We start from the raw sequence: 27,836 nt of genomic DNA on the forward strand, positions 1-27,836 counted from the left end.
GATAAAAATAAAATTAAATATTTCATGTGTTCAGTTCTAATTACAATCAACTGTTCCTGCGCAACGATCAACAATTTTTACTTGGTACATACTAGTAATAAGTTCTACAATACTATTAGAGTTAATTAGCTAATTTTATAAACGAATAATAACAAATGGAATTGAAAAACTCGACAGTCGCATTCACAGGATAAATTTATTTGGAGGATCGTTGCTCCAAGCCCCTACGATTGGGAGGTTCCTTTTCTTTGGGGGAACCCGCCCAGCGTATGCGATCCTTTTGCGACAGGAAGTAAAGAAGCCTTAGGTTAAATATAGATAAACTGGAATGGCGTTCCATAAGATCAGTACCCTGCGGTGATCAGCGAGCTCAAGACGCGAGTTGGAGCCCTAAAACCACGGCTGGAGGCGACCATTGGCCTGGAGGATTTTTTCTAGCGACGCATTGACGAACATAAGTTCGACCATAGAACAGACTTGCTTATTTAAATTGGTTTATTAGAGTGTGGGTAAGGTGAGTTATTATACTGACATTTGAGTTGATTAATAATCAGAATATTATGTTTGTAATTGGACCAGATGCAGCTTTGTTGTCCTGAAAGAAATTCGAATCGGTCAGTTAATAATTGAAATTGCTAACTATCTCCAGTTGTTCCATCAAAGAATGAATGCTCATTTTCAACAACACATTGATACTGCACGTTGATTTCTATTGATTGTGATCAGTGTTCATGCATGTCAATGATTGCATCTCATCCGTCGTCGAGTATATCTCTTTAATATACGGACCCTTTGCTCGCTCAGTCATATCTCATTGCAGTGGAAATTTTTTAGAAGATAAGTAGCTCAGTCCTTATTAGTCATCGCATTAAATAATCTAGATTCAAATGATTGCTTCTCAAGTGGCCTTGCGAACGCACGGCTCATCCATTCTTCAACTCAATGGCCGGGCTTGTTTGAGCGAGCACTAAGTGTGAGGATCTTTCAGCCCTGGCAAGGCACTTGACATTATTGCACGTGCAACTTCGCCGCTTCTGGATAGCGAACGAAGTCTATAACAATGAACTAGATCACGCTGAGTAACGTTAGGACGAAATCACTTGGGGAAATTTTCCAACCGGACTACGCTGGGTGCAGTTTGTACAGGACCACTCTCGGTAACGTTTGACTGGATCATGCTGGGAGGAAAAGAGGATCAAGCTGGGTGACGTTGTAACAAGTTCATTCTGGAGAACCCTTTATTTAAATCACGCTGGGTTTCCTTATATAAGGATTACGCATGGAAACTTTATAACGGGATCACGTTTGGGGAAAATTCTAATTGGGTCATACTGGTGACCTTCAGTAAGTTGGGTATTAAAAGATATATAACTCTGGGACTTCGTATCGTAATAACCTTGTTTGAAGTAATATTGGTATCACGATGGGTGACGTGTAACGCGTTGTTCTTATAAGACCTCAAAAATATTACAAATTAAGATAAAGTAACACCGGTCTTGTTGAGCGATTAGGTTAGAAATACTGTGAAAATGCAGGAGTGCTGAGGGGTTTAAATTAAATACACTAAGGTAACAAAATAAGGTGTGTTTAGTTCCAACAATAGCTTTGGGAAGTTATAGTTTGAGTACATGGAGATAACAGTACGGCGGTGTGGGAAGTTACAAATATAGCACTGGAAAGTTATAATTAAAATACATGAAGGTTTAAATATTTTTGTACTAAAGATCTATAGCGCTGAAGAGTTATAATCAGAAAGGTTAAAACATAGTTGTATTAAACATCAATAGCGCTGAATAGTTATAATCAGAATAAATGGAAGTTAAAACATTGGGGGTGTGGGAAATTACAACTGTAGCGCTGGGAAGTTATACCTCGTGAACGCAATGTCAGCTCCAGGATGCAGGTGCTGCGTTGAGCTGCGTATGAGCTCAAGTGGGCAACTTGAGTCCCGTTAGAGATCCTGCGTGAATGAATGCATTGCGGTTTTGGTAGGGCATTTGAAAGTGAACCCTAAAACGAAACAATCACAATAATAATAAAGTTGTAAAGCCGATGCTCAGATAAGCGTCATGGTCTCGTCGGTTCCCACGCATTTTGCTACGCCGTTTGGAGTCGTGAGTATTACACTCAAAGACTGAAAACAGATTATTTTCAGCCTCGTAAGAAATATTTTATTATGTATCACTGGAGCTTCTGTAGGTATGATTTCTCCGAATTTTCCGTTTCTTTACGCATCATCTTAGTTCTTTATCATCATCAGTTTCTTTACGCATCTTATCAATGCGTAGTCTTCATGCCTTCAATACGTTGATTTTCATTGTATGTGACGAAAGAATATCAGAACTTCGTTGTCATGGCGTTACTTACTCTGTAAATATCTCAGTCGTTATTTCTTACTCCGAAAATAGCTCACTTGTCATAAGCTAATCTACAAACGTCAGCAACTACAATGTGAATATCTCATTGTTTGTGTTTTTGCATCCAAAGCTCATCTCAGAGCTACCAATAACTCTAACCTCATAAAACATTGCTCATCGCTTCCACCAATTTAACCCCACGGCATCTCCATCCTGGCTTTCTTACTCATACATACCAGAGCATCACAGTTAATCCACCCGCCCATCAACCCTTTTCCCCCACCCATTCTTCTCATTATACGCACCCACTTCTACCCACTCCTCCCTTATCCACCCACTCCTCCCCTATCCACTCACTCCTCCCCTATCCACCCACTCCTTCCCTATCCACCCACTCCTCCCCTATCTACCGACTCCTTCCTGTCGCCGAAACATTTCCAGCAGGTCTTCTCTTTTCAGGTTAGGAGCAAGAGAGCTGAATATTCTGAAAGAAAGCACGTGACAAACGAAAAAAATCGTTCAATTTTATTAATCATCTTACCTACTTCGTTGTAAACATATAATAGGGAAAACGCATTTATTATTCGTGGAGATATGACACAATTACAAATTTTCTTGGGCAAGATTTTAGCAGCGAAGCTAGTTTATTATGTGCAAGATCTTTGCATCATCGCACGATTAGCCGAGATAACTTTAATTCTATTTAAGTTAGTCAACATAGATTTGTGGTATTAGTTAATGCAATATTCAGAGATAAACTTTTCGATTTCCTATAATTTTTTTGAGGAAGGAAAACATTTTCTACAACCGAGAACATTATTAATAATCGGTTTAATAACTTCATAAACTCCTGCTAACTTCATAAACTCCTGCAAAGATTGCGTTTCAATACGTCAAATGAAAGAGGTCAGAATAAAAATATTTTCTACACATATCTCAGAATTCGTTTAACCTCGAAATCGATAAATACAACCTAAGTTTTTAGCAAAAAGTTTGAATTATTGATTTTTCGTTGAAACCTTCGAACTCTGTTCAAGATCTCCCACAATTCTGAGCTATGCGTCCTTCACACGAGTTGTTTATTTGCATGAGATACATGCAGCTTCCTTCCAAATATTCGCTAGTATTTCTCGCGAGAAACTATTAATATCACGCACTACAAAGCTCGTCACAAAAATTAAACATGTTTCATTCCTGCCCATGTCTGCTCACTTCTCTTTCAATTGCAACTGCGCGTCTATGAATATTCTGACGCCAAAGAAAGAAAACAAAGAACTTTTTTAAAGCACACAAGATTGGAAGGTCGTGGCCCCTAAATGCCTTAGATCCCTGACGTCCCCCTCCTTACCCTTCCATCCTCACCTCCTTCACTTCTGCTCGAGTTTTCTCGCCGATCTTCAGCCCCGTCCGCCTCCTCCGGCTTCCAGAACGTTCTTCTCGTCTTTTTTCCGAGTCTAAACACCAGACTCTCGAAAATATATGATACATTAATTTCAAAATTTAAATAGTCAATCTATGCATTTTCATTGAATTCTACCGGTTTCAATCCTAACTATGAAGACCTGAACTTACGATCTTTTAGTCGCGTTCGGGAATGAGGCAGCAATAAAAATTGTTCATTTTGCTCTTAATTTCTCTGAGCATTTTTATCAAGAATTCTGTGTCTTCATCCGGACATGAAAGTTGTATATCATCAGACGAGAGACATTTTTTATTTACTTAAATAATCCCACATAACAATAAAACATATAACCCTTTACTCAAACTGAGAGGTGCAGCGGCGTCAGGAAGAGTCGATTATGTCAACGCAAATCAACGTACGAGGACAAAAGTCTCATTAAAGACCATTAGATAAGATTATCAGGAAGACGAGCCACTTTTAAATTATCCCTTGACAAATAGTTAATTCGTGTGCGATGTGAACTGGGCATGGCTCGATAGAATTGCTGTGAGATGTTATTTATTCTGTGAAATCGTCCTTTGGCCGCTGCAATATTTGTATACTGTGGTGTGATAGCACTCGTGATGCCATTGCATTGTGGCACTACTACATTGTGGCACTCTAGATGCCATGGCAAGATGGCTCTACATGCAGATGCCATGGCACGAGAGCACTTCGGGTGCCAAGATAAAATGACACTGAAGATGCCATGGCAAGATGGCATTCCAGATGCCATGGCAAGATGACATTCCAGATGCCATGGCAAGATGACATTCCAGATGCCATGGCAAGATGACATTCTAGATGCCATGATGTGATGGCGCCACAAACTCCGTTTATGTTTTATTTATTGTGCGAAGGGCGCCTCTGCATGCAGATGCCATGGCACGAGAGCACTTCGGGTGCCAAGATAAAATGACACTGAAGATGCCATGGCAAGATGACATTCCAGATGCCATGGCAAGATGACATTCCAGATGCCATGGCAAGATGACATTCCAGATGCCATGGCAAGATGGCATTCTAGATGCCATGATGTGATGGCGCCACAAACTCCGTTTATGTTTTATTTATTGTGCGAAGGGCGCCTCTGGAATGCGGCTGGCCATTGGCCGGTTAATGCCTTATACGGCCCTCTTTGCAGACTCGTGCGCCACGACTGAGCCGTAGCCAGCTGAGCGCCTCGGCCAGCTGGAATCCTGTTGAGCCTACAGCTCGGGCTCCAGCTGTGCTGACTGACGGGGCAAGTCGCAGGTAACCTGATGACTCCTCATGTTCGAGAATTATAATATCTTAATATGCCTCAAGCTTGAGACAAATAACACTGAGCGTATGTTCAAATTTCTTCACTTATCTTCATCTAAAGTTTGATTTTATTCCAACAATCCATAAACAAGACCGTCGTTTTTACGAGATGAATGGATGGACTATTTTGCAAATCACGACTGCGCTCCTCAAACGCATGTGAAACGTAAAAGACGAAGAAACTTTTGCCACTAATTTCAGCTAGCTTCTATTGAGTTTCAACAAAGACCTTTAATGATGCAAGATGTCATTCTTGTTTCGGGTCATACGGTATACAAATCCGTGAAATAATGAGTCTGGATTTGGAAAAGGTGTGATTAAAAAATGACGCTTGGCACGTGGATAATCACTAAGGGATTTATTTAAGATGCAGCTACAGTGCGAGGTAAAATTTGAGTCTCTGAACCATGGACGATGACGCAGCTATTGTTCTAACATCCTAATTCAAATTAATGACCATCCATTGATGCCTGCACGCAATATCTCGTCTGGGTTGAGGAAAGTTTGTGTGAAATTTACTGGTATAGGGATGTCTTCATCATTTTGTGAGCATGAACGTAACTCATCTAATTAAAAAATTTTTGTCGATCTGTAATTATTTACAAGAATATTCCGGCAAAATCACTTTATTTATACAACTCATATGAGTGGGGCCGGGATCACCTCTGTGGTCGATCACATATAGCAATGACAAGGTACATGGCGGGTCTCCACGAGGTGACTTCATAGTTCGCTCAAAAACCGAAATGACAATACATGTAACGAAACTATTGATGAAATTATTATATTGAAAGGCGTTCCCTAACAATAGTTTTTTGGCCCCTTTCAATGTGTGCCTTCATGCTTTATAAAAATAAATGAAGTGATTTTCAACAATAGTTCCGTGAAAAATAATATGAATTGGTATTTTTGCGCCGGTATATACAATTTGCGCTATGCGCACTCTGAGCTTGGTCATGTCCTGAAATTTTCTGCATTTGCATTTGTTGAAAGCCCAACAAGTATTTCCTCTTTTACAGCCTGCTCCTCTGGTCCACTTGCTGCATAATTGAAGGTATTAAAACTTGGGCAACCAGCCCGCGCACTCCTCTTGATGAACATACGTGCATGTACTTAACCGGCGAGCGGTAATTATTGTAATCTACCCACACTCTACCTGGCATTTACCTAACGAAATCATACTATTAATTCAACTGCGCTCAAGGATATTAATAATTTGAAACACTCGACGTCCCTAACACAAGAAGGTGGTTCTCTTGTTAGAACTCAGTTTTATTCTTGTTGGCAGCACGACAACGCAAGTTTTCACGTTGTTAATGACAATGAATCTTCTTTACCTCTCAACGGAATGAAAGTATATTATTACTTATTAGTGCTATTCAGACATGTTGCTCTTGATATTGACAGATGCAAATAGTGATAAACGACATTGTTAACGGAGCACTGCGGATCTTAGCCCAATTTTGGCCTCTTCCATCCGCACAAGAAACAATGAGCTGGACCCTTCGTTATGGATGCCATGTCATGTAGCCGATTGCCATAGAAGAATTTAACCTCGTGACCTCCCGTTGAATCCCATCTCGAATCACCTTAAATATGAACTAGCGTCTCCTGAAGGAACGCAGGCGTAAAAGCTTACGAAGTATTCGAGCAATTCAGCCAAGAACTGCAATATATTATAAGAGCCACCTGTAGAACGAGGAGTTCCTCGATCATCAGGATCGATTGTGGCTTGGCGAAATGAGTTATAGATCTCACGTTAATTAATTTGGCAGTTGAGCTTCATAGCATTACTAGTTTTTGAGTAAAAGCTTACTAATTCTGAACAATTACGTTTAAGAAAATAACTGAGGCCAGCACTCGTCATTCATACTTTGCAGATGAATGCAGGATTGTCGTTTCATTAGTTATGATGAAATCTGTACAGGGAAGGTGCTGCTAGCGTGTGACTCTTTCTAAGAAAATAAACTGAAATTTACACACGACACTTGCTTATCAAGCTTGTCAAATATGTATGGACGTTCATCAATCATTCAACACGACGCTCCGCTCATTCCTCAGTTGCAAAGAGCACTTAGTTCCACAATTAAGAGTGGTTGCAAGAAGCGTTACCTTTTAATCACATCTCACATACCAGAGCTACCTGTACCTCCTGACTTCCTCTGTGCCTGCAGGCATGCTACTTTCAGCACGATTTCCAACTAAGAGGCAGGCTTCGGGTCGTGATGGTGTAGTTGTTCTTCACCTCACCAATGAAGCAGCGGTTCTCAGGTTGAAACACTTGGTTGTGACGCTCAATGCAATAACGCAGTGAATCCCTTTTTCATCCAATTGTAAATATTAATTAATGTATCAAAATGTTCGTATTAAAAATAAACGGATTTATCAAGCGGATTTTCGTATGCAGTCGTTAGATAGGCTGCAGAATTTCTAATGTACGCACAACGCACACGCTGTTGCACCGTCGATCTATTCTTCCAGCCTTGTCTCTCAACTTTCGTCTCAAGTTTTGTCGAGTCATCGTCGGGCGACAAGAGCCAAAGAAATCTTCCAAAGAAACATCAGAACATCACCCAAAAAACTCCCTCCTATGGTGCTTAATGGAATTGCTTTGCATTCTTGAGACAAGTTTTGCGAACGAACAAACCGTTCTTTTGGAGATAAACTTTTCGTCCAGGCAACTAGGCGTCAATAGATTGCAAAACCTTTTAATATTTCCAATTAAATAGAACTCATGCTAATTGTAAAATACTTTGTAATCAATCTGTCTGAGATTTTTTCAATTATACTCAGAGGAAAATTTCGAAGGAATTATTATTATTATTATTTTCCAAAATCTTCCAGCGACCTGCGTTGGGTATAGTATTCCATGGAAGCCTAAAAGAAGCCGGAAATGGATTCAATTACTGCTCAGAGAATAGCTATAAAAAATCCGGTCCAAGTTTTTTGCAGTGAAATCAAGCGAAAAACAGAAATCTGTAGTTGTTAGAGATCAACACGAGCGAGTCTAAGCAGGACTAATTCCAAATCCTATATGTTCCTGGGAAGAAAGATCCAACGATATGAGTTTCCAGTTTTCGTTCATGGGTTCCGCATTGGATGTGAAATCCCGGCTTATCCGCTGGACGGGGAAAGGAATGAAATTGACAAGAGACTTTAGTGTCGAATCTTGAGAAGACTTGTCCAGTATAAATACTCGCTTTGAACACGCTCGATAGGAAGGTAGAATTTTCATCTGAAACTGCATGTGTACAACATCCGACTGGCTATAGTTCTTTAACCGTCTTCGGTATTAAAGTTTTGTGGAGAAATTTCCCTCCCCACTAAAAAAAATAGAACTAATTATTCATTATTTTATAATTTTATTTTATAATTTATAATATTTAATAGATAATTATTCACTAGACCAATTTTCACGAGTTCATCTTATTAGTTAATCTTCGAATACACATTAACTTTTAGTTAAAGAAAACGCATCCTACAGTTTATGAGCGAGATCTCTAAGGCGACACACTGAAAATGCAATTCTATGCCACACGTGTTATGAGCCACGCTGCTTGCACCACAGTTTCCGATTTATTTGGTAGGTGGCTTAGTCACGAGAAAGCATCGTGCATTGCGCAACAGGTGTAAAATTCTTATCCAAATTCTAGCCAGAGTCACAACTATATTGTAATTGTACGAGAATTTCCGACTCCTAGCTGAGCAATGCTTACGATATGCATGAATGTCGCGTCTCAGCTTCAGACATCCGGCACCGTGTCAGGGCCGAGACGTGTGCCCGGGTTCATATCCTGTGCAAGGCATAGTTAGGCTAGAGTGGGTTAAAGGCATAATTAGGCTAGAGTGGGTTAAATAGAACGTTTCAATTACAAGGTTAACGTTGCAGTTGAATCATTAAGGGCTTTAGGCAGTCCACGATGGATTAAGACTAGATTAAATAATTTTGAAAATTGTGTATTTTGCTTTGAACGATTTTTGTTCTTTTGGATGTCAATGACAGGAGTGCCATGTCCTGCTAGAAATTAAGCATCAACTCGTTGGTTATTGACGAGTAGGTATTCTTCAGTTTGATTATTCCTAAAAAGTTGACCACAATGGAATGTCACAGATAATGTCGTATATTACTAACAACGGTAGTTTTATTTACTTAAAAAATGTAGTCTAATAGGCAATTTCATGGAAATTGTTCATGCGGACATCAGTACGCTGAAAAAGTTGCTCAAGTTACACGCTATCAACTTGGATTTTCCAGTCTAGGCGCCAAGGCCGGTTGGACAGCAAGATACGCACTTGACACCAATTCTTGTGAGCCATGCTCATCTCAGCCGCAGCCATCATTGAGAGTAAAAGCTACCTTGCGAAGTATGTCGCCTTGGACAAGGCCTACTAACGTATGGGTACTTCACAGTAAGGGCTGGCCGACGGGAGCAAGTTTTTAGGAATGCGGTTATGAGTTGCTCATCTTTTCTCAGAAGCCGCGATCGATGCCTCGCACGGCGCACTCCTAACTCTTCTTAGAATGAGTCGTCAATGCACATTTTCAAATTTAGTAAAGTTTTTTATGGAATAAATAGAACAATGTAATGCTGAAAACGGCACAAGTTAAATGAGGGAAAAATATACAATTCTATCAATTTTTCAACAATTCAAGTTTAATGCATAAGAAGACATGATGTTAAACTCAATATGAATATCCTCAGGTCTTTAGGAATATCCATAAATGGCTATTTAATTTAGTAACTGATCGCAAAAGAGAATTGTTGACGATAAATTTACAGTCATTCATCGGTCAATTAAATACTGATATACGAAAAACTTTCCTCTTGGCTATCAAAGGATTATTAACATTAATGCCGAACTTTTTTCAGATCGATCATGAATTAAGCAATTATAATCGATAACATTTCCTTTTTCTGACGATCCGTTACGTATTTTTTTTAAGTAAAAAAGATGGAATTGTAGGAAGATCACACCAAGCATTAGAAATATTCTACTCGCATTATTACATCTCTGCCATAAGAAATACATTACGCTCTGTTGAGAAATGTAATTCCATGTATGCCGTGCTATGACGTCGTCATCAAAGATGCAGAGTATACTACGTAGTTGACTAATTTAGCCAATGGTGATTGCAGGAAGCACTACGTCACTAAGCTTAAATCTTAACAAATTGATTAATTATTGTATAAAATCACTGAAATTCTGAATTAAATAGTAATAAATCTTTACAAGTATACTACAACATTGGAAAATATTTGTATGCACAAAATCGCCCCTTATAACGATTTATGTGTATTACTTGTGTCTGAAAATACTCTGGAAGCAACTGGCAACTGCATGGAGAACAGCCAATCAGAAAGCTCTCGTCAGTGTTTGAGGTCATCCTACTTGAGACCGAAGCTGAGCTACCTAACCTCAAGTCCGAGTAGTCACACAGATGCAGCCGGTGTGTGTAGATGTAGTGATTGTGTTCCAGCACGTGCACAACACGAAAGGCCTGTGACGTACGTTGGTGTCAGTTCAAGAGTAATCGGAAGTTTCTCATTGTGGGCCTTGGGCCTTCTGAGTTTCAATACTTTATACTGGTTCATGAGAGCAAACTTTAGCGAGTGGTGACAGTGCAGCGAAAAGTGACGCTTTGGATTAAACGGGACTAGATTAAAAGTAAGTGAATTTTATGTTTTTTTTTCGTCGACTAAGAAACAATGATTTAGCCTAGTTTATTTGCTTCATGTTTGATTCAATAACAGTTGACACATTTCAATTTTCATTGATAAAGTTCTTAGACACGTAAGTGTGCTTAGAAAGTATTCCATATCTGTTACAGGATTTTGCTGCTACAAATGCTAGTAACGAAGAATACTAGTTGCTGATTTAAATGCATCAATTTTAAATTTTTTTTCAAGCTCTGTTACTGTCTCAAGTATATTACTAATCTTTTTTTTACCACATGCGATGACCATTATTAAATATTGTACCTAGAAGGCTGGAATGTCCAATTTTATTGATTAAAACCCATTCGAATTTTGTTTGAATTTTAACGGATAGCTAATGAAACATACCTACATAAGTATCGACTCCGGTTTTTCTATAAAACTGCACAACCTACCTACTACTGTGGAATTGTGACACTAAACCCGAATGGTTGTGGAAAATTATCCGCCCCTAAATGTTTGAATTCGAACGGGAGTAACGGGACAGAATTATATTCGACTGCAAGGAAATTTGGGATATTTGTGTCATGTGCAGTCTTCGGCACTCACACTGAAGATTAAGCGGCGACAAATTGTGTCTGTAATTACGGTGCTTGGGCGCCATGACGACAGCCCAGCAAGCGCCGGCCACCGATCATAGGCATGGTTTAAAACCTGTTCCTCAACGGGTTTATTTGCAAGTGCCGCTTTCTTGAAGTCTCAGAAATTCTTAGCATTCCTCATTAGAAGGCCGCCCAGTCTTACTTTTTATTCTTTGCTCTTTTCCTGTAGCTAAAATGCAAACCTTGGGCCGCATGGCCGCTTTCCGGTGGCGCCGGTAGTTTTCGAAAAAATATAAATTGCTTATTTTATTGGAACTGCTTTCTTAACTTACGAAGTTGTATTCATTCTTCACCTAGCCTGAAGCCGCTCTTTTGTTTTGAATTCTTCCTCTCAGTTTGTTTTAAATTGTTTGTCATGTTCATTTCCTTCTACGAAACATTTGGTGGACTTGTACACCTTTTACTTAAAGGACGAGGAAACTGTGCGCGTTGAGTGCTCATTTGGAATAGTCTTAGTTTTCTGATATGGTTTGCCCCAGCAATTTTATTTGACTTTCTGGAAAGGATTTTCTGTTGCTGCATCTTAAGTCTAGTTTTGTGTTATCTAGTTAAATATTTCAGGTTCGTTATATATTTTTTGTTACATTATTATTGTTATGTTCTTAAGTTAAATATAATCATATTATGATATTAAGTTCTTGCGAAACTTTGGGCACAGCTCTCCCGAAGCGCACTATTTTTTATCTGAATCTATATATGCCAGTGCATAGAATATTCAACTTACCCGTCAATCATTTCTGAATTCGAATGAAATTTTTCACCTGATCTTTGATTTTTCCCTTGAATCTTTAGGCAATAAATTCTATTTATGTATTCGAGAATTCATAAATTCTGTGTTACTTTTTATCTTGTTCTATTATGTCAATATATCGTTAGTTTCTTCTGCTTCTTCTTTCACGCACTTGAATCCGCGGCTCTTACACATGAGAAGTTCTGTTGGTATCTTCCATCCGAGGTCCGTCTCTCCCACACTCCTTACCGTTCTGCTCGCCCTCAACATTCTTCTCTATCCTGTCACCGCTTCCGCCCTCACACCTGTCGGTGGCGCTCTAGGTTGGGATCACACCGGGCTCCTCACGGTAATTTCAGACTCGTTCCTAGCGGCTCGGTGGGAATAGCGGCAGTAACCGCATGAGCAGCTGCCATGCGTCAACCAGATGATTATTTGGTGTACGAGGTGCTGTCGTGCTGAGGCCCGTGACCAGCTATTAGCAACTTACATTTACATGAGGATATCCATGATGAGTATATTTCTTCTAGGTTTTTACCGACTTTTCAGGATACTATCTTCACGATGACGTATTTAAAATGTAGAAATAATGAATTTGATACACAGAGTCTCGGCTCCTTTCATATGATTATTTAGAGCGATACTTCATATTGTTGAATGTTATAATTGGTATATTTACCTAAAAATATCCATAACATATTTTTTACCATTTATTTTCAGCTATTCAGTAAAATATAAATAAAATACTGGAGATATGTAAGATATTAACAGTCACGAGATATTTCCTCATCCATCCCCGCGCTCGCAGAGATATGAAGCAGCACAGACTTGTCAAAGGCAATGTGTAGCTAGCATGTTCGCGCGTAGTTAGGCTTCCGGGCGGCTCAGGCTGTTGGCGACGGCCTGCTGTGAGGTAAACAAGGCTCGAGCTGACTAATGCCATGCGACACCGTCGTCTTCTCAGAACTCTTACAGGCTTCTCTATTTGACGAGATTATTAATTCTCTCCAGGAATTCGTAAGAATATCTCGATTGGGACGAAGATGATGGAATTTTGTTTACTTTGAGCTCTTAATCTGAAATGTTGGACAAATTGGTCGATAAATATTCAGCTTGTCGTTGTTTACTCTATGGGTAAATTTTCACATCCTTTATTTATCTTAGTATTTCGGTATTCTTTGAAACTGAGCAGTTTGTTGCTATGAACATCTGATTTAGCACTAATTTTAATCCTTAAGTTCTGCAAAGAATAATCGTCGACAAATTTCAGCTTTTTTATTCATGATGAGAATTAGATGCCCGCAATGCTTATTACACAATACTCATTGAGTGAGCGGCGCACTTCATGGGACACCTACAATCACTACAAGAGCTCTAGCACTCCATATGATCCTGCTCTTCCTCTCTCACGTTACACCGCCAGGCTTCCGACTCCCAACGTCCCAGCTGAAGCCACACAAGCTTGCGTCCGACACACCGCTTCGGTTGCCGCTTGGCCTGACAGGCGTGAAGCCGCATAACTTACTGTGTATGGACATAAAGAGCTCTAAAATACATGCCATGATGCCAATAGTTAATGGTTGATTTCAAACCCCCACTTTGACTTCATTGCTGTTTATCGAGAATAAATTGATAAATTTCTATTTTGAGTTGATTGGTTTTAATGTATATCTCAAAAATATCGAAGTTCCTTTACCATAACATGGCTTTGCTGTTGATTTCTGCAAACAAAGTGTGACTTTTAATGAGATTTGGCGCTCTCTAAATTAAGCAGGAGACTAAGTCTCTATCTATACCTTATCCTGCATGTTGAAATTAGATTTTTTCGTTCACTACATTGGTAGCAGTGCTCACCTTGTACAAAAAAATCTTCGTTTCTTGTTTGAAGAAAAGAGGCATTTTAAAACGGGAAGTATTTGTTCTAATAGCTTCAATTCACATTTATTTCCGTCTTGTTTTTTGTATTCGCCTAATGAAGTTAATGTTGCTTTGTCAATTCATTCCCTCGCGCGCACTTGTTTTCCCATTGCACACCCACAAGAAGTTGGAACAATGAAGGTACCTCTTTATGTTTATCAGGTAGAGTGCCATTGATGTTTATTGTACAGGCCGTCTTTATGTCGCTACAGAGGACAATGACCGCAGTGTTCGTGTATAGTTGCCTTGTTATCGCAACACCATTTGCCGGGGCTCGTTCGTTTGCTGTGGGTGCGTCGCTAGCATCCGGTGCGCACCTTAATGCTGTGCACTCTTCTTTTCAGTACATTTGCAGTGCACTTGTAGTCATGTTGTCGTAGGATGAATAAAGTTTTAGGGCTGAAGTTTAAGTTAATATTGGAATCCGAGGAACAACTTAGCGACAATTCTGAATTGTCGTGAGGAAATATACTGATATTTAAATACATAAATTGATCATGTATGAAAATAATCATGGCTTGTTACCTTTCTGTGACTACACATGTATAAGGTTTGTTCTTGTCGACTACCATCTTCCATTTCTGAGCAATATGCACGAGCGACGAGGCCATAATTTCCGCGTTCGTTTTGAGGATGGGCAATTTTTCGCCCAAAACAAAGGCAGGGCGTCGAGCACAAATGACTTGTATTCTCCCCGCCCATGGAAGATCTCGCCTGCTTATGGCGCGACCGCTCCTTACAGGGCACGCGCATGCGCAGGGTTAGGTGCTGCGCCGCGTATTGTGCTGAGTACCATCATGTTATGGTGCTGTGGCCTGAGTACCATTATGTTATGGTACTCTGGCCTGAGTACATCATGTTATGGCACTCTGGCCTGAGTACCATCATGTTATGGTACTCTGGCCTGAGTACATCATGTTATGGTGCTGTGGCCTGAGTACCATCATGTTATGGTGCTCTGGCCTGAGTACCATCATGTTATGGTGCTGTGGCCTGAGTACCATCATGTTATGGTGCTCTGGCCTGAGTACCATCATGTTAGGGTGCTGTATAGTGCGCCAGTGCATGTCACCATGAAGTGAGATAGGGATCGGGGACGGGCAGTATGAGGGCGCAAATTCATTGAAGTCATGCAAATATGTTGCAAAATAATGAAACTTGAATACATTGGATAATTATTTGCTTCTCTTAGCTTATGAAAACGCAAAATTCTTTAGCACAGTTATGGATCAATCTTCTGCTGGCATATACAAGGGAGAGTGCTAAACTGCCTTCCCATATGCCACATGACATCTCAAGACAATAAACAATATTTTAAGTTATTGGTGCCAAAGCTGTCATTGCGCCATTATGACTTTACTAAGTACTTCTATAAATAAACCAAGTACGATGTATATTTCTTTGGTTCAAATTAGGCGCGAGAAACTCTCCGGAAACACTGATTGATAAAGTGCTATGCCACCACATAAATATAGTAGTACTATATATATTTTGATTGGTTCAAATGTCGTGAGAAACGAGTTTCCGGAAACACTGGTTGATAAAGCTCGAGCTAATGTAGCGATTTCTCTATGTGTGTAGATTTGTTTGAAGCCTGGCTCCACAAATGTATAAAGGTGATGTTCGGGCGCGTAACCGCGATGTTTATCCTATCAAGACCTGAAATTCTATTCTTAGTGGAAGAATAGAAATAATTAAAGGGAAAGGAGAAAAGGATTGGATCAGAACTGAAATTTTATTTTGTAAGTAGAAAAATATCGTTCAAGCTTTCCTGCTTGAAAGAATGTCGTAAACTCTTTCTCGGAAATTTTTGTTAGTCTGTGGTGTACTCTGGCTCCAGAATTCAATGGAAAACGTTCGCTTTAATCAGCTTTATGAGTATGATTGCGTCACGACGAGTCCTTGCGCAAGCGGCTCTTCGTATCCTGGACGTGATCAGAGGTGCAAGCTTGTGCCCTGCCTTCTCTGAGTCATCATATTTCTCATCTTTCCTATTGCCTTGACTCATCTCCTGCTGTCGTCACATTTTGAGTACATGAGGCTCCAGACACACCTAAGCTCTTTTCGTCTTCGCACTCTTTTGTTACAGCTTCCGTATTGCTTCAAAAATTTGGTTTAGAAGTTTCACCTGAGGTTTAAGTGATTTTGTCCTCTGTATTTACCGCTAGTGACGTCATCAGCTGTGTTCGAGGAGCGCTATCTCTCTGATCACCAAGTTTATCAATAATCGCTATAATAAGTCGTGGAATATGCGATTGTGCACTGTTTCCTCTCTGTTTCCTATAAGTTTTTTTTAACGTATTACTGCATTGTCGTCTACTTACCGGTAATTTCAGAGCCATATTATGTTTTCCTGCATCGAAATAGAAAGCCTCACAAACTAGTTTATTTCTTCACTGGCAATGCGGAATGAACTTGATCGCACACGAATCAAATTTTTGTTGTTAGCAGCCACCGTGCGTGTTTTCAATATCAAGTTTTTACTCACAGAATAACTCCCTCCACAATTGTATGTACTGCAGTTGCGTTTTAAAAGGATCGGTACGAGCTTACGACATTGATGCATTAGTAGTACGCTCCACACGTGTTGGAAGTCAACACGACGAGCTCCATTTTTGGATCCGTGTTCCTGCAGGTCGGAATTGTGCACTCACTTGAGTGCGTCCCACCCTATGCCTCTAAGTTTCACTTGTCCTTTACGACCCATTTTTGCCTTAGGAACCATTCTTGCCTTATAGACTCGCCCGTATAGAGCGGACGTCTAGTGTCTGGTAATGACGCCCGAGTTTCACTTCCATGAACTGCGTCATGTCACTTGCTTTTATTCGCGTTACCTGACAATTTAACAATAATGTCGGTTATAGGATAGTATAATGCACGGAAATAAGTAAAATTTCATTTTTCGACTTGTTCAACTTATTACTACTTTCCTGAAACATATTACACCTCAGTGCAGGTATCGATATGAATTTTCCAAGTTGTAGTGTCGAACAGTTTTCGTTCAATTATGAGGATGTGGTATTATACGAGTATTACGTTTAATGATTCAGTATTATAGTATAGTATGTCAATATTATGTAGTATAGTTTATGTCAACAATTTTTAATGACATAGGGGTTGAAAACGCACTCGTTTTCGTCAGTTTTGCTGTGTCCCGAAGTGTATATAATTAGTTGTTCAAAATTATAAAGCTGCATTTTTCTGAACGAATATTCTATATCGCCGAACGCGGAAAGATTTATTTACGAGTATCTCGATTTACTCGAACTGCTTCCGAGAATACGTCTTCAATGCGGACAATGTAGGCCTTTATTCCAGATGGTTCCTTGCGCTGCAATCTCGTTCCAAGTGCAAGAGATAAATCTTGTGGCGCTCAGTTGCTTGCGGCCAAGTTTCTAAATGTGTTTCTTTTGTGCCGGTAACAATGTTACGTTTGTCCGAACTCCTCGTGGGCGCAGGCCGCGACGATGACTTCAATGAAGCCTGCCCAACCGACGCCCGCATGATTTCGTGCACAAGAGAGTCTTTGTCGGCACTCCCAATGAAGCCTGACAAGTGGGAGCGTCATGCCATGCACTTCCTTACCCTTACTATTAATGGACAAAAGCACGATATTGCTTGTTGTGGTCGTTAGCGCCACCTTACGGTCACTTCTACCGATCCGGAATCTTTGTGGCGCGCTCGGTGGAACTTTCGTTGTCAGAATGTTTTTTGAACCAAGTTTACCAGTTTCAAGATCTTTTTGTTCCCAACTTAACTCTATCGCAAAAAATATCTCGCTTGAGTTTTCTGACATTAACCTTGAAATCAACGATTTATTGTTTTGAATAAGAATTTCGGTGTTACTATTTTAACGAATATTATTTCTTCTTGTTTCAGACGCCGAGATGCTGAAGCACGTCTCATACCGCGCCTCGAGTACCTCACTTACTCGTCCCTTCGGCAACTGCCGCGCCTCCAACACTCTCAGTCCTCAAGGAAAAAGTCCCTTGTTACACTCAGACAATGACTGCACCATCAGCGCTCCCAACTCACCACAAATTTCCCAATTTCCCCGTCACACACGTCATCATTCTATTACTCCAGACTCCAGTGCGATCATGCTCAGCAAAGATGAAGTAGATGGAGCTAAGCGCCACACAATCCAGTCAAAAATGCCACTCACTCCCAACTCCTCTCCCGTAGCAAACAACTCGTATCTCCACAACGTGTCAAACTTGAGTCCGACAAACTCCGGACACGTGCGAAATTCAAGTGAAGACTCAGTTTGTTTGAAGTCGGATGACCCGCTGGCGAAACATCAAAAAGACCTTAGGAACGTGGAGAGCATGGAGGTGCGAGCAGAACTCATGCCCGACATCAGTGCTCGGCAGAGGACAGAAGCTCCTGATAATATCAGCCTTCACTCGACCATGAGCTTTTCGTCGCTTTGTCGTAATGACCTCAGAGCTTCTTCGACCTCACTCGCCGCCCCAAAGGTGAGTCTTTCAAAGATCGAAATAAAAATTCGAATAACAGTATGCATTGTATTTTTGAATTAAATTGAGGAATGTTTGAAAAGAGGTGGAGCTATTTTGATTTTATATTGAACACTTATTTATTATTTGTTGAATGCATTATACAATTTCTTGCTTCTGTTTCTATTCGACTCGGTTAGTACGCAGAAACGCATTTGTATGTTTTTTGCACTTTCGAAAAGAATTTAGTCGAGAAAATTTAGTGGATGAGAATCATAATTGTTTAGTCGTCCGATATTTTTGGTATTAAGTAAGCGCATGACATATAACTACGCATAACGTCATTTTAAATTTCTTCTTACATACTGATTCTGCACACACGGAGGACAATAACTTGAATTGCTCTAATTATGACGTTACGGAATTTCATGGTGGCACTCTGGCATGGAAGCGCCAGGAGTTGGGGTAGAGGTCACGTTGCTCCCATAATTAAGCCACGATCCTCCCCACATTCCACCAACCCCTCTCTTCGACTTTCCTGCTATAATTCGTTTCTACCGGCGCAACTTAACCTTTCAACTTCCGATCAGTTATCGCCCGAGGTTTCGTCGTGTTCCTCTTTGCTTCTGTATTTTCGATACCCGACCACACACGGCTGTTCTCACGCAGTCTTAACAACAGTTAATTTTTTCCTTATTCCCACCCACAGGTTCCTGTACGCGTACACTTGCGCCAGCTTCGGCCTGACATTGAGTACAAGACGCTTCGACTCGACCCCGAGACGACCTGCCGTCAGCTAATCGAGCACCTGCTGCAGAAGTTGCGTCTCAAGCACCGCGACCCGAACCTGTTTGCGGTGGTGCTCGAAGTGGCCGTCAAAGGGCCTGGCGGGGCACCGCCGCTCAAGAAGCGCTTCTTGCTGGAGGACTCAGCGCGTCCCGTGGAGCTGCAGCAATGCCGCCCTCGGGGGGAGGCCAACTTCAGCGTGACCATGAGACGCGGTGGCGTCCTCAGGGTGCGGGACAGTATTCTTACGCCGGGGGTGAGTTTTAGGCAAACCATATAAAAAATCATGTCATAATGACTTCTTATAATGAAATTCTCGTGCAATTAAAATTACTTTCCTCTTAGCAGATTAGTCTAGAGGGTATTTCGGGCTCAACTGATTTCTGTTTTTTTTTTCCTCCTCAGTCTCAGTACAAGTCAGTGTTGGTGTCATACACGAGCTCGGTGGTCGAAGTAATCCAACTGCTGCTGCGATGCAACAACCGCACGGACGACTGGCGGATGTTCACACTGCACGAAGTTTGCGGAAATCCTTACAACGATCGACTCCTCAACGACGAAGACCGGCCGCTGTACGTGCAAAACTCGTGGCCGAAAAGCGAAAAACAAAAATATTCTTTGGTCTTACGAAGACATCTCACCCAAGGACTGATGGAAGATGCGGTAAGTTTATTACTTGAGACAGGATTTTCCATTGCACATGTTAAATAGAATTATCATTGATCGGATTCTCGTCTTGTGCCTCAATAAGTAATACTTGAAGGATTTTTTTTTGCTACGACAAACCAAGTTCATTTGAAGAGTTTTGTTCGTTCGCTTGTTATTGATTCCTCTGCGATATGTTATTATTAATTAGTATCTTCATCCTGTTCTTAGGAGACATGGCGGCGGTTAAGTATGGATGAGTGCAGTCTGGATGCCGACGCAGACTTGGATGAACATAATAGTTCTTGCAGCAGCATCCTCACTTCTTCGAGCAACTCCTCCAGGTCTCGTTCATCCATATCTTCCACAACCGCATCAGTACTCAGCCTTGCATCCATTTCTTCGAATGGATCGTCCAGGTGTTCGTTCTCTTCCAACAGCTCTTCAGGAGTGTCTTCTGGCTCAGGATCCTCCTTCACTGCCGCTGAAACTCCCGAGAAAAAACGCCCCGTACAAACAACTCGACGGATTCTTCCTCATATCCCGCGAGCTCAGACGCCAGTAGCTAAAGTATATCCCATTTCTGCTGAAGAAAATATTCAGTCGTACTTTACGATGCCTACTGATGAAGAAATTTCGCCTGCTTTAAATAGCAAACAAAGTTGTATTGTTCAGTCGGAAAGAAAACCATTTCCATTACCTCGAAGAATTCTGAGCTATCCTGTCGCAAATATCACTACTAGTGCCCAAGATGAAAAAATCGATGTTTTGACACCATTTTCCAAATCCTGGTCGTCTGCATCGTGTTATGTTCCCTTGACAGTCGCTAAAGCCCGAGGTCCAACTGCTCAGACTTGGCAGAACAGAAGTAGGACCGCTCGGATACGATCTGCCACGATTTCCAGTCCCGTAGAACATATGGCCAATTTATCCCTACACAATCGGTCGAGATCAATTGATCAGTCACGTTCCTCTGTTAATAATTTAACATCAGCTACCTCATCAGATGGTGAAAAATCACAGTTTGCCCACAGGTCATCAAGCTTAGGACGTGCCGTGTCAGCTTCGTCAATCACTTCACAGTCGAAAGCATCGGATTATTCTTTCGCTATCCCATCTGCCACAAAGCTTCGACCTTTATCTTTAGCACCAAACTCTTCTATCACATTTTCATCACGGCGATCTTCATTGCTATCGAATCAGTCGCATTCAACATCGACTTTGATGGCTTCGTCTTCAACTTTGTCCCTCGCTTCTCCGAGTGTTGATTCCAAGAGTAATTCTTCTAACATCTCAACTGGACTTTTCAATGTCGCCCAGTCGAATTCCTCAAACAATACAACACTCATTTCTTTATCTCCTAATTCCGAGAAAGCACCTCCGGCTTCTTCTTCGAATATCAAAGACGAAAGAGAATCTGAGCTTACCAAAACTGACGGCAATGTCGAAAGCAAAACCCCCGAAGTTCCCACCGAATCAAAAGATTCAGTCTCAAATGTTGTCGTTAGTCGTTGTTCTCTGACTTTGAATTCGCGCCACGAAACAGACGATACTAAGCATTGTCCGTCCTGTTGTCGCTACGACAAGTGCTTCTACATTTGAGATGGTCAATTGTATGATTCTTTGTACAGGCACTCGCGCAAGTTCAATATTAGTCATATTAATTGCCAAAGAAAGTGGGGACAGTTTCGATAAGATCGGACGATGCTTCATGTCATTTTGTGTGCAGTTCAGAAGGAATTGAAGGTTGAAGCTTGTAATGGACGCTAATTTTGACCGAGGTGAAAGAATTGAAAGATAATATTAATTTAGTGTCGATTGTGCAAACCAAAGATGAGGCATTGGGCTGCTCGGCCTATGTTGAAGTTTGAAAAATTATAACAAAACGTGGAAATTTTTTCGAGCAACAGTCAAAACGTACGACTTATTCTAGAATTCTAGTGTTAGCTTACTCTGTAATTAATTGTTTTGTGTTCAATTACATTTAGTATTTATTTCTGGTAACCTAAATTTCATTGAGCGATTAGCCGAAATTAAATCCGCGATTAAAATTAAATGAACATTACAATTAATTTCTTCACTTTCTTATTGCGTGTCATTTCCGAGTAACGTGTGTTTCCGCCTTGAATAAATAGAGTACCGGTATTCTAGATATTCGGTCCGTGTTTGCCGTGAAATCTTTGTATCGATTTATTATACTATTATATTTTATACTTTTTCGCATTGTCGCTCATTTCGCTGGATTTTCTGTTAGTATAATTTCAGTTGATGTTCATTTCTTTTGTATTGAAAATTAACAAGGTTCAAGAAATTTATTTCAAGACAATTCAATAAGAATTGCATCATGCGTTGCTTTACGTAGCGTAATGTAAGAAGGTAGTTGTACAATTTGTTGTTATGGGTACCCTTGAAGCTGTTTCGTTAGTCTTTATTCTATTGCTTTCAATCAAAGTTATATTGGTTTATGCATAAAATGTTCTAATGGAACTTTTGTTTTTCCTTTACCTTCTAGCACTTATGTACCAGCGATTATCTGGAGTCAGAAAGTTAGTGGAAAATTACTTCTGAAACTCCAGAATATTGCTCATTGGTATGGTTTAATCTAGGTAGTCGGGTAATTTCTCCAGCTTAGTTGCTGTATGGCTACTTGAAATTAAAATAAAATTCTGAAACTTGTCTTTCAATAATCAATTGCAGTAAAGGAGTGAAGAGCTGTCCCACCTCAGCCCTTATACTCAAATTTCGGAACGCACATCGCAATCTGTTACCATTGCATTAATTAAATGGAATTAGCATGACAACACGCAGCGCAAGATCTGCACAGCACGACGCGCTGCTGCGTACGTGAGCCTCGGCGCAGCAGAGCTGATAGCGGCATCCGCTAACCTCAACGAACTGATAACGCGGACGACACAGTGACCGTCGAGGCTGCGTCCTGAGACTAGGAGCGAACATTCGGGACTTGGAACCTTCGTTGAACATACAACTCTAATTCATAAATGATACTTAATTGGACATATCAGTAGCAACAAGAAATTAGTATAAAGTATTAGGAAATGAGACAGGATTATGATATTGAGGTCTTACATTTCCTCCGTTATGAGTTCTGCTGATTAATCTATAAAAAGTAAAAATCGATGGAGATTTTTGAATGAGAATGAAGGACTACAAAGACGATAGACAAATAGTTCTTTGAGTATTTTATGGAACCTCAAATTTAGAAATAATAACAATAGTTGAGAACAATGTATTTTACCCATGCTAGCGACCAATAAGAGAAAAGATTAATATATTTTAGTGTCTAATTTCGCATCACCATAAGGTGCAGAGAGGCACGGATGGATGCCGGACTAGAATATTCATCTTCTCGATAAAAATATTTCACGCTATGCATACATTATTATTCAATTAACTAACGGAGAAATGAACATTTTCTGAAGAAATACGTACCTCTTATTCATTATTTAAGGTTATTATGAACACAACTTGGCCCACATTCCAAGAATTGGAACAGCAGCCACACCTGTTGTCTACAAGATCATGATTAATTGAACAACGCTCAACTGAATGCAAGTGAAGATGAAAAGTGTTGTGATGAAAGTCAGTATCCTGTGTACCAACTTTCTGCTGTTTCTGTTGCTGGAGTTCAGTAACAGACAACAGGATGCAGTTAACTGATCCTGCACATCTGCTGATCTGGGTCAACATTTGAGTACCTGTGATGGCGGGAATGAAGATTAACAGCTCGAGAACTTTTATAACCCTAGAGTTCTTATTGAGGTAATATTTCCTCGAGAAAACGCTGTTTCTTCACCCGCACATTTAGTTCCAATACGAGAATTAAAATTTTGTTATAAAGGTTGCATAACATTAAATTAAATTGATTTTTAAAATTTTCTTTAGAAAATTATCGGGAATATTTTATCTACCCATATTCACTTTACAGGGGGTGCTTTAACGAAAAGGTAACGGAAATACTTAGTTTCAACGGATGCTGCTTCAAATTCATAAGAAGTCCGCAAAATGTTTCCCTTCGGCTCAAGGTAGTCAAGCCTCAGTTTGCTGTCGTGGTGCAACTGACAGGATGTTGTCGGTCAAGTGTGCGTTCATTTGTTTTGACTTTGAGAACATTTAATTTCGACAATTTAAGCCTTTGATAATTGTCTATAGGCGTTGCGACATCATTTATAAACGTTCATATCTCTCAGTAGGAGAATTTTTTCATGTCTTCACATGCAGGATTTCAGAGGAAGAGATCAAGCTTATTGTGATCATTTTGAAGTCTATCCAACTGTACGTCTTTAGCTGCTTTCTATAATTAAAGATACGTATAATGGTCGATCTATGATACGCCTCTAATTTAATTATAAGTATAGCTTGATGCACCAGCATGTGAATATTCTCTTTAATCAAATGATTACAATACGCGTTGCATTTAATGAGCGTAAATGTTTCAAAAACTGCGACCGGAGTTTCGTATCTTAATATTTCACTGTAACTTCCTTGCATGAGTAATATTCCTCAAATGAAGATAGGTTTGGTAATGTCAATGCTGTAATTCCTGCCGTACAAAAAATGGCAACGAGGACACAGTTCCAAGTTCCGAGTAATTCCACGACCGTCGCATCCAGACAAATTTCTTCCGCTTTCGAAGATAAATTCCCAGGTAAGTAAACTATAATTTATTGAAGCAGCTAGCCTATTGACTACCGTAGGGGCAAAAGACATGCTCTTAAAATATATATTATTATTAAATTGAATTTGAGAATTGTACACGATAATGAAAAATTGTACCGGATTTTAAATAATTTCGACTGGATGTTTTTCATGAAATTCCGTGAGATGCATTGTATACTTTTGTATATGAAAATTCGAATGCTCATTACTTATGCATTCAAAATTCAAATGTTTCACTGAAACTGACACAGTGTCGTCAGGAAGATTTGGTTTTGTAAGTGAAACCTGCTGGTGCAAACTAAAATACAATCGCTTAAAAATTCTTACAATTTATAGTAAATCTTTCGATACGAGGTTAGAGACTATGCTATATTTTAAAATCTTTTGATATGAGGTTAAAGACTATGCTATATTTAAATCTTTTCGTGCGCGTGAGATTAATGAACAGACTTGAATTTCCATAGCTTGAAGTCCTATAGTATTAAATGATCGTGATTCATGAGCGCTGGAAAATCTGGCAGTAATTGAGTCTTTGGTAGCCCGACACCGGCCGGAATAATGGAAGCTGCGATTCTGAGCCGTTTTCTTGGACAATTGCCTGTTCCAGCGGGAATGGTCTTTTGTTCTAGGACTGAGTTTGGTCAGCTGAACCATAAATAAAGCAACCACGGCAGCCTGCGTTATTTCCTCACTAGATCTGCACAGCGCCTTGACACGGTCTCTCCTTGATTATGCAGAAGTGTCGTGACTACATCTTGGAATAATTTGAGCTTTATATGTATATCGAAGTTCGAATCGCCCGCATAACTGTAGGCAAATGGCATTCACGATCTTCATCCAATATATATTTGATCCCCTAAAACTGCGAGGCTGTGATTTTCGTCCACAAGGTCCTTGATCCGTTCTCCTCGCCGACTGCATGGTTCCTGTAACGCGATCTTTTATTCCATCGGTCCTCTCCCTTGGTCACAGTGCAGTGCTGTGCCGCTTTGTCTCTAGTCGCATAATTGTTGGATGCAACCTCCTCTATATACTACAAAAGTGACTCCAAAAGCACAAGGGAAACTGCTGCTCAGAAGATTTGTTCGGTTCTGCTTGCCTTTCTCGCATTACAAGAGGCCATTATTGGCAATGAGTTGTGCTAGTGTTTCACACAGTCACAGTTTAGCTTCCGTCAAGGGGAAGGAGTGCCCACTGAAATATGAAGCTTTCAATACCTCCTGTCAACCGGTGCTGCATTTACCAAATTTAACGGCGGAACTATATTAATGTGGGATTTATTGCGATTTCCGTTGAAACCGAAATGGAATCATTGCTATAAAAAGAGGGATTTTTCTAATTCTTTTTCAAATTATATTTTTGTGGCAAGTTCTTTTCTTTGCTTAACTTTTTTATTCACATATAGGAAAACATTCGCAAAAAATACTCCAAAAATTATAAGAACTGATAGAACGGCTACTTGAGAACGGCCTTATACTGTATATGCTAATGAGCTTCGCAGGCGACAAAGGCGGTAAATAATACCATATCACGACTAGGGGTATTAAACAGTAAACCGTAAGGTACTAAAACTAGGTAATCCTCATTAAACAAGCCTCGGATAAACATTGCAAACATTGCAACAGCAACAACAAAATTTCATTAAACATTTGTGCATTGTAACAACTGTAATATATAATTACCGAATACTAAAACCCACAGTTTCTCCTTCACTGGCAGCGCTTAGGCCTCGCCAGCATTATGGTCGGGACGCCTCTCCTTCCCTGTTAATTATCGAGCAGATTTTTCAAAGTCTTGTTGGCTGCGTCTTCGAACGAGAGCTCCGACACTTCTATTATCCAAGCCGATTCATCATCCGCCATTTGTGTGGTGCTTGGCGTTTATGTTAGTCCTGTAAAACCTCAGACTTAATCATGTTAAAACTTACCCTTCGTGAGTAGGGTAAGTTATTTTACTATTAATTGTCCAGTAGCTACAATAAACTCGTTTGATAATTATGGCCTACTTCGTTTGATACAAAATAACATGAAAATATACGATTCATTAAAATTTCATGCATAGCGTGAAACTTTGATTTGTCTTGAGCATCACAATTTCGTTGCGCGGTTTTCAAAAAGACGATTAGCAAAACGGCGTATAAAGAAATCCATTGGTCCCGGGAATAATAAATGAAATTCAAAAATATACATGGCTTTTTCAATTGTGTCGCATTGTACGCTTGATTGCCCAGGAAATAATTTCCTTAAAAGGCCGTACACGGAAAAATAACCTTCTCTGCCACTTGCGTGTCGGACTGAGTGATGTGCTCTGAGGTCTTTGGTTCGTGTTCAAGATGGAACAAATTGTCCCATTGAAGCTCAATCGCGGTGGCAAGAATTTATTCTAAGGATAATTTGGTGGCGTTGTTGTGGCAGCGGTGAATAGAAGTCACTATAGAGAAGTGATGGCCTCTGTTGCACTCGAAAAATTGGCAGGAAATTGCCTTACTTCTTTGTATTTCGTACTCGGACAATTCGTATTAAAAGTTTTACGAAGTCCGATCAGCTGGACTCTAGGATGCACTGAAATTCTACCGGAAACATTTATCGATGTATCGTTAAGAAGTTCGAAATCGGGAATTCCCTAAAATAAAAATAAAAATTATGTGAAAAGTATAAATTGATCTGTTTTTTCACAGTTTATTACTCATTACCCTTGTCAGCCAAGCATGAATGATTTGAAAGTGATTAACTTATTAAATAAATAGTTGAAATGTTAGTTTAGGTAAATTAAGATCAATTTTCGGAATTTTATTTATCTGTATTAAATTCAATGTATAAGGCCTTTCGAGTATTATTACTTTTTATAATTTTTATCCAATTCAGGAACCTGAAAGAGGAACAAAATATTCGCCAGTGCATTAAGAATCGGAATCTTGATCATCACGTCATATAAAATCATATAAAACCTTACATAATAAGAGAATTTTTCAAGCAGAGCTAGAATGGCTTGTGACAAATCCCTGCTTCACGTATACAGCGTATGAGGCAAGATGGCCCAATTGATTTTTAAATGAAATTATTGCTTTCGTATTAATTTTGTTTTGCCAGTTTCTTCTGAGGGAGATCAGAGCAAGTCTGTACAAAGTTTCAGAGCAAAGCAGGATCAGGTGACCGGAGGTCTATAATAAATAGTTTGCCTCCGAAACTGGCTTGGTTTTCGA

The 27,836-nt window shown here is 40.0% G+C and overlaps 1 protein-coding gene across 1 annotated transcript; it reads left to right on the forward strand.

Moving 5' to 3' along the window:
* Positions 1-10,524: 10,524 nt before the first annotated feature.
* LOC108673458 (serine-rich adhesin for platelets) lies at positions 10,525-22,444 on the forward strand. Its single transcript, XM_018161298.2, has 5 exons — positions 10,525-10,770; positions 17,949-18,547; positions 19,236-19,568; positions 19,718-19,975; positions 20,189-22,444. The coding sequence occupies exons 2-5, from the start codon at positions 17,957-17,959 to the stop codon at positions 21,557-21,559; spliced, it is 2,553 nt and encodes an 850-aa protein (XP_018016787.1). The 5' UTR covers positions 10,525-10,770; positions 17,949-17,956; the 3' UTR covers positions 21,560-22,444.
* Positions 22,445-27,836: the final 5,392 nt, after the last annotated feature.

Source organism: Hyalella azteca, unplaced genomic scaffold (genome assembly GCF_000764305.2).
Source record: "Hyalella azteca isolate HAZT.00-mixed unplaced genomic scaffold, Hazt_2.0.2 contig10279, whole genome shotgun sequence".
NCBI classification, from domain to species: domain Eukaryota; kingdom Metazoa; phylum Arthropoda; class Malacostraca; order Amphipoda; family Hyalellidae; genus Hyalella; species Hyalella azteca.

Coding starts and splice junctions, on each gene's coding strand:
- LOC108673458 (XM_018161298.2), top strand. CDS start 17,957: ATGCTGAAGCACGTCTCATACCGCGCCTCGAGTACCTCACTTACTCGT. Junction 19,569..19,717: donor ACAGTATTCTTACGCCGGGG/GTGAGTTTTAGG, acceptor TTTCCTCCTCAG/TCTCAGTACAAGTCAGTGTT. Junction 19,976..20,188: donor AAGGACTGATGGAAGATGCG/GTAAGTTTATTA, acceptor TCCTGTTCTTAG/GAGACATGGCGGCGGTTAAG.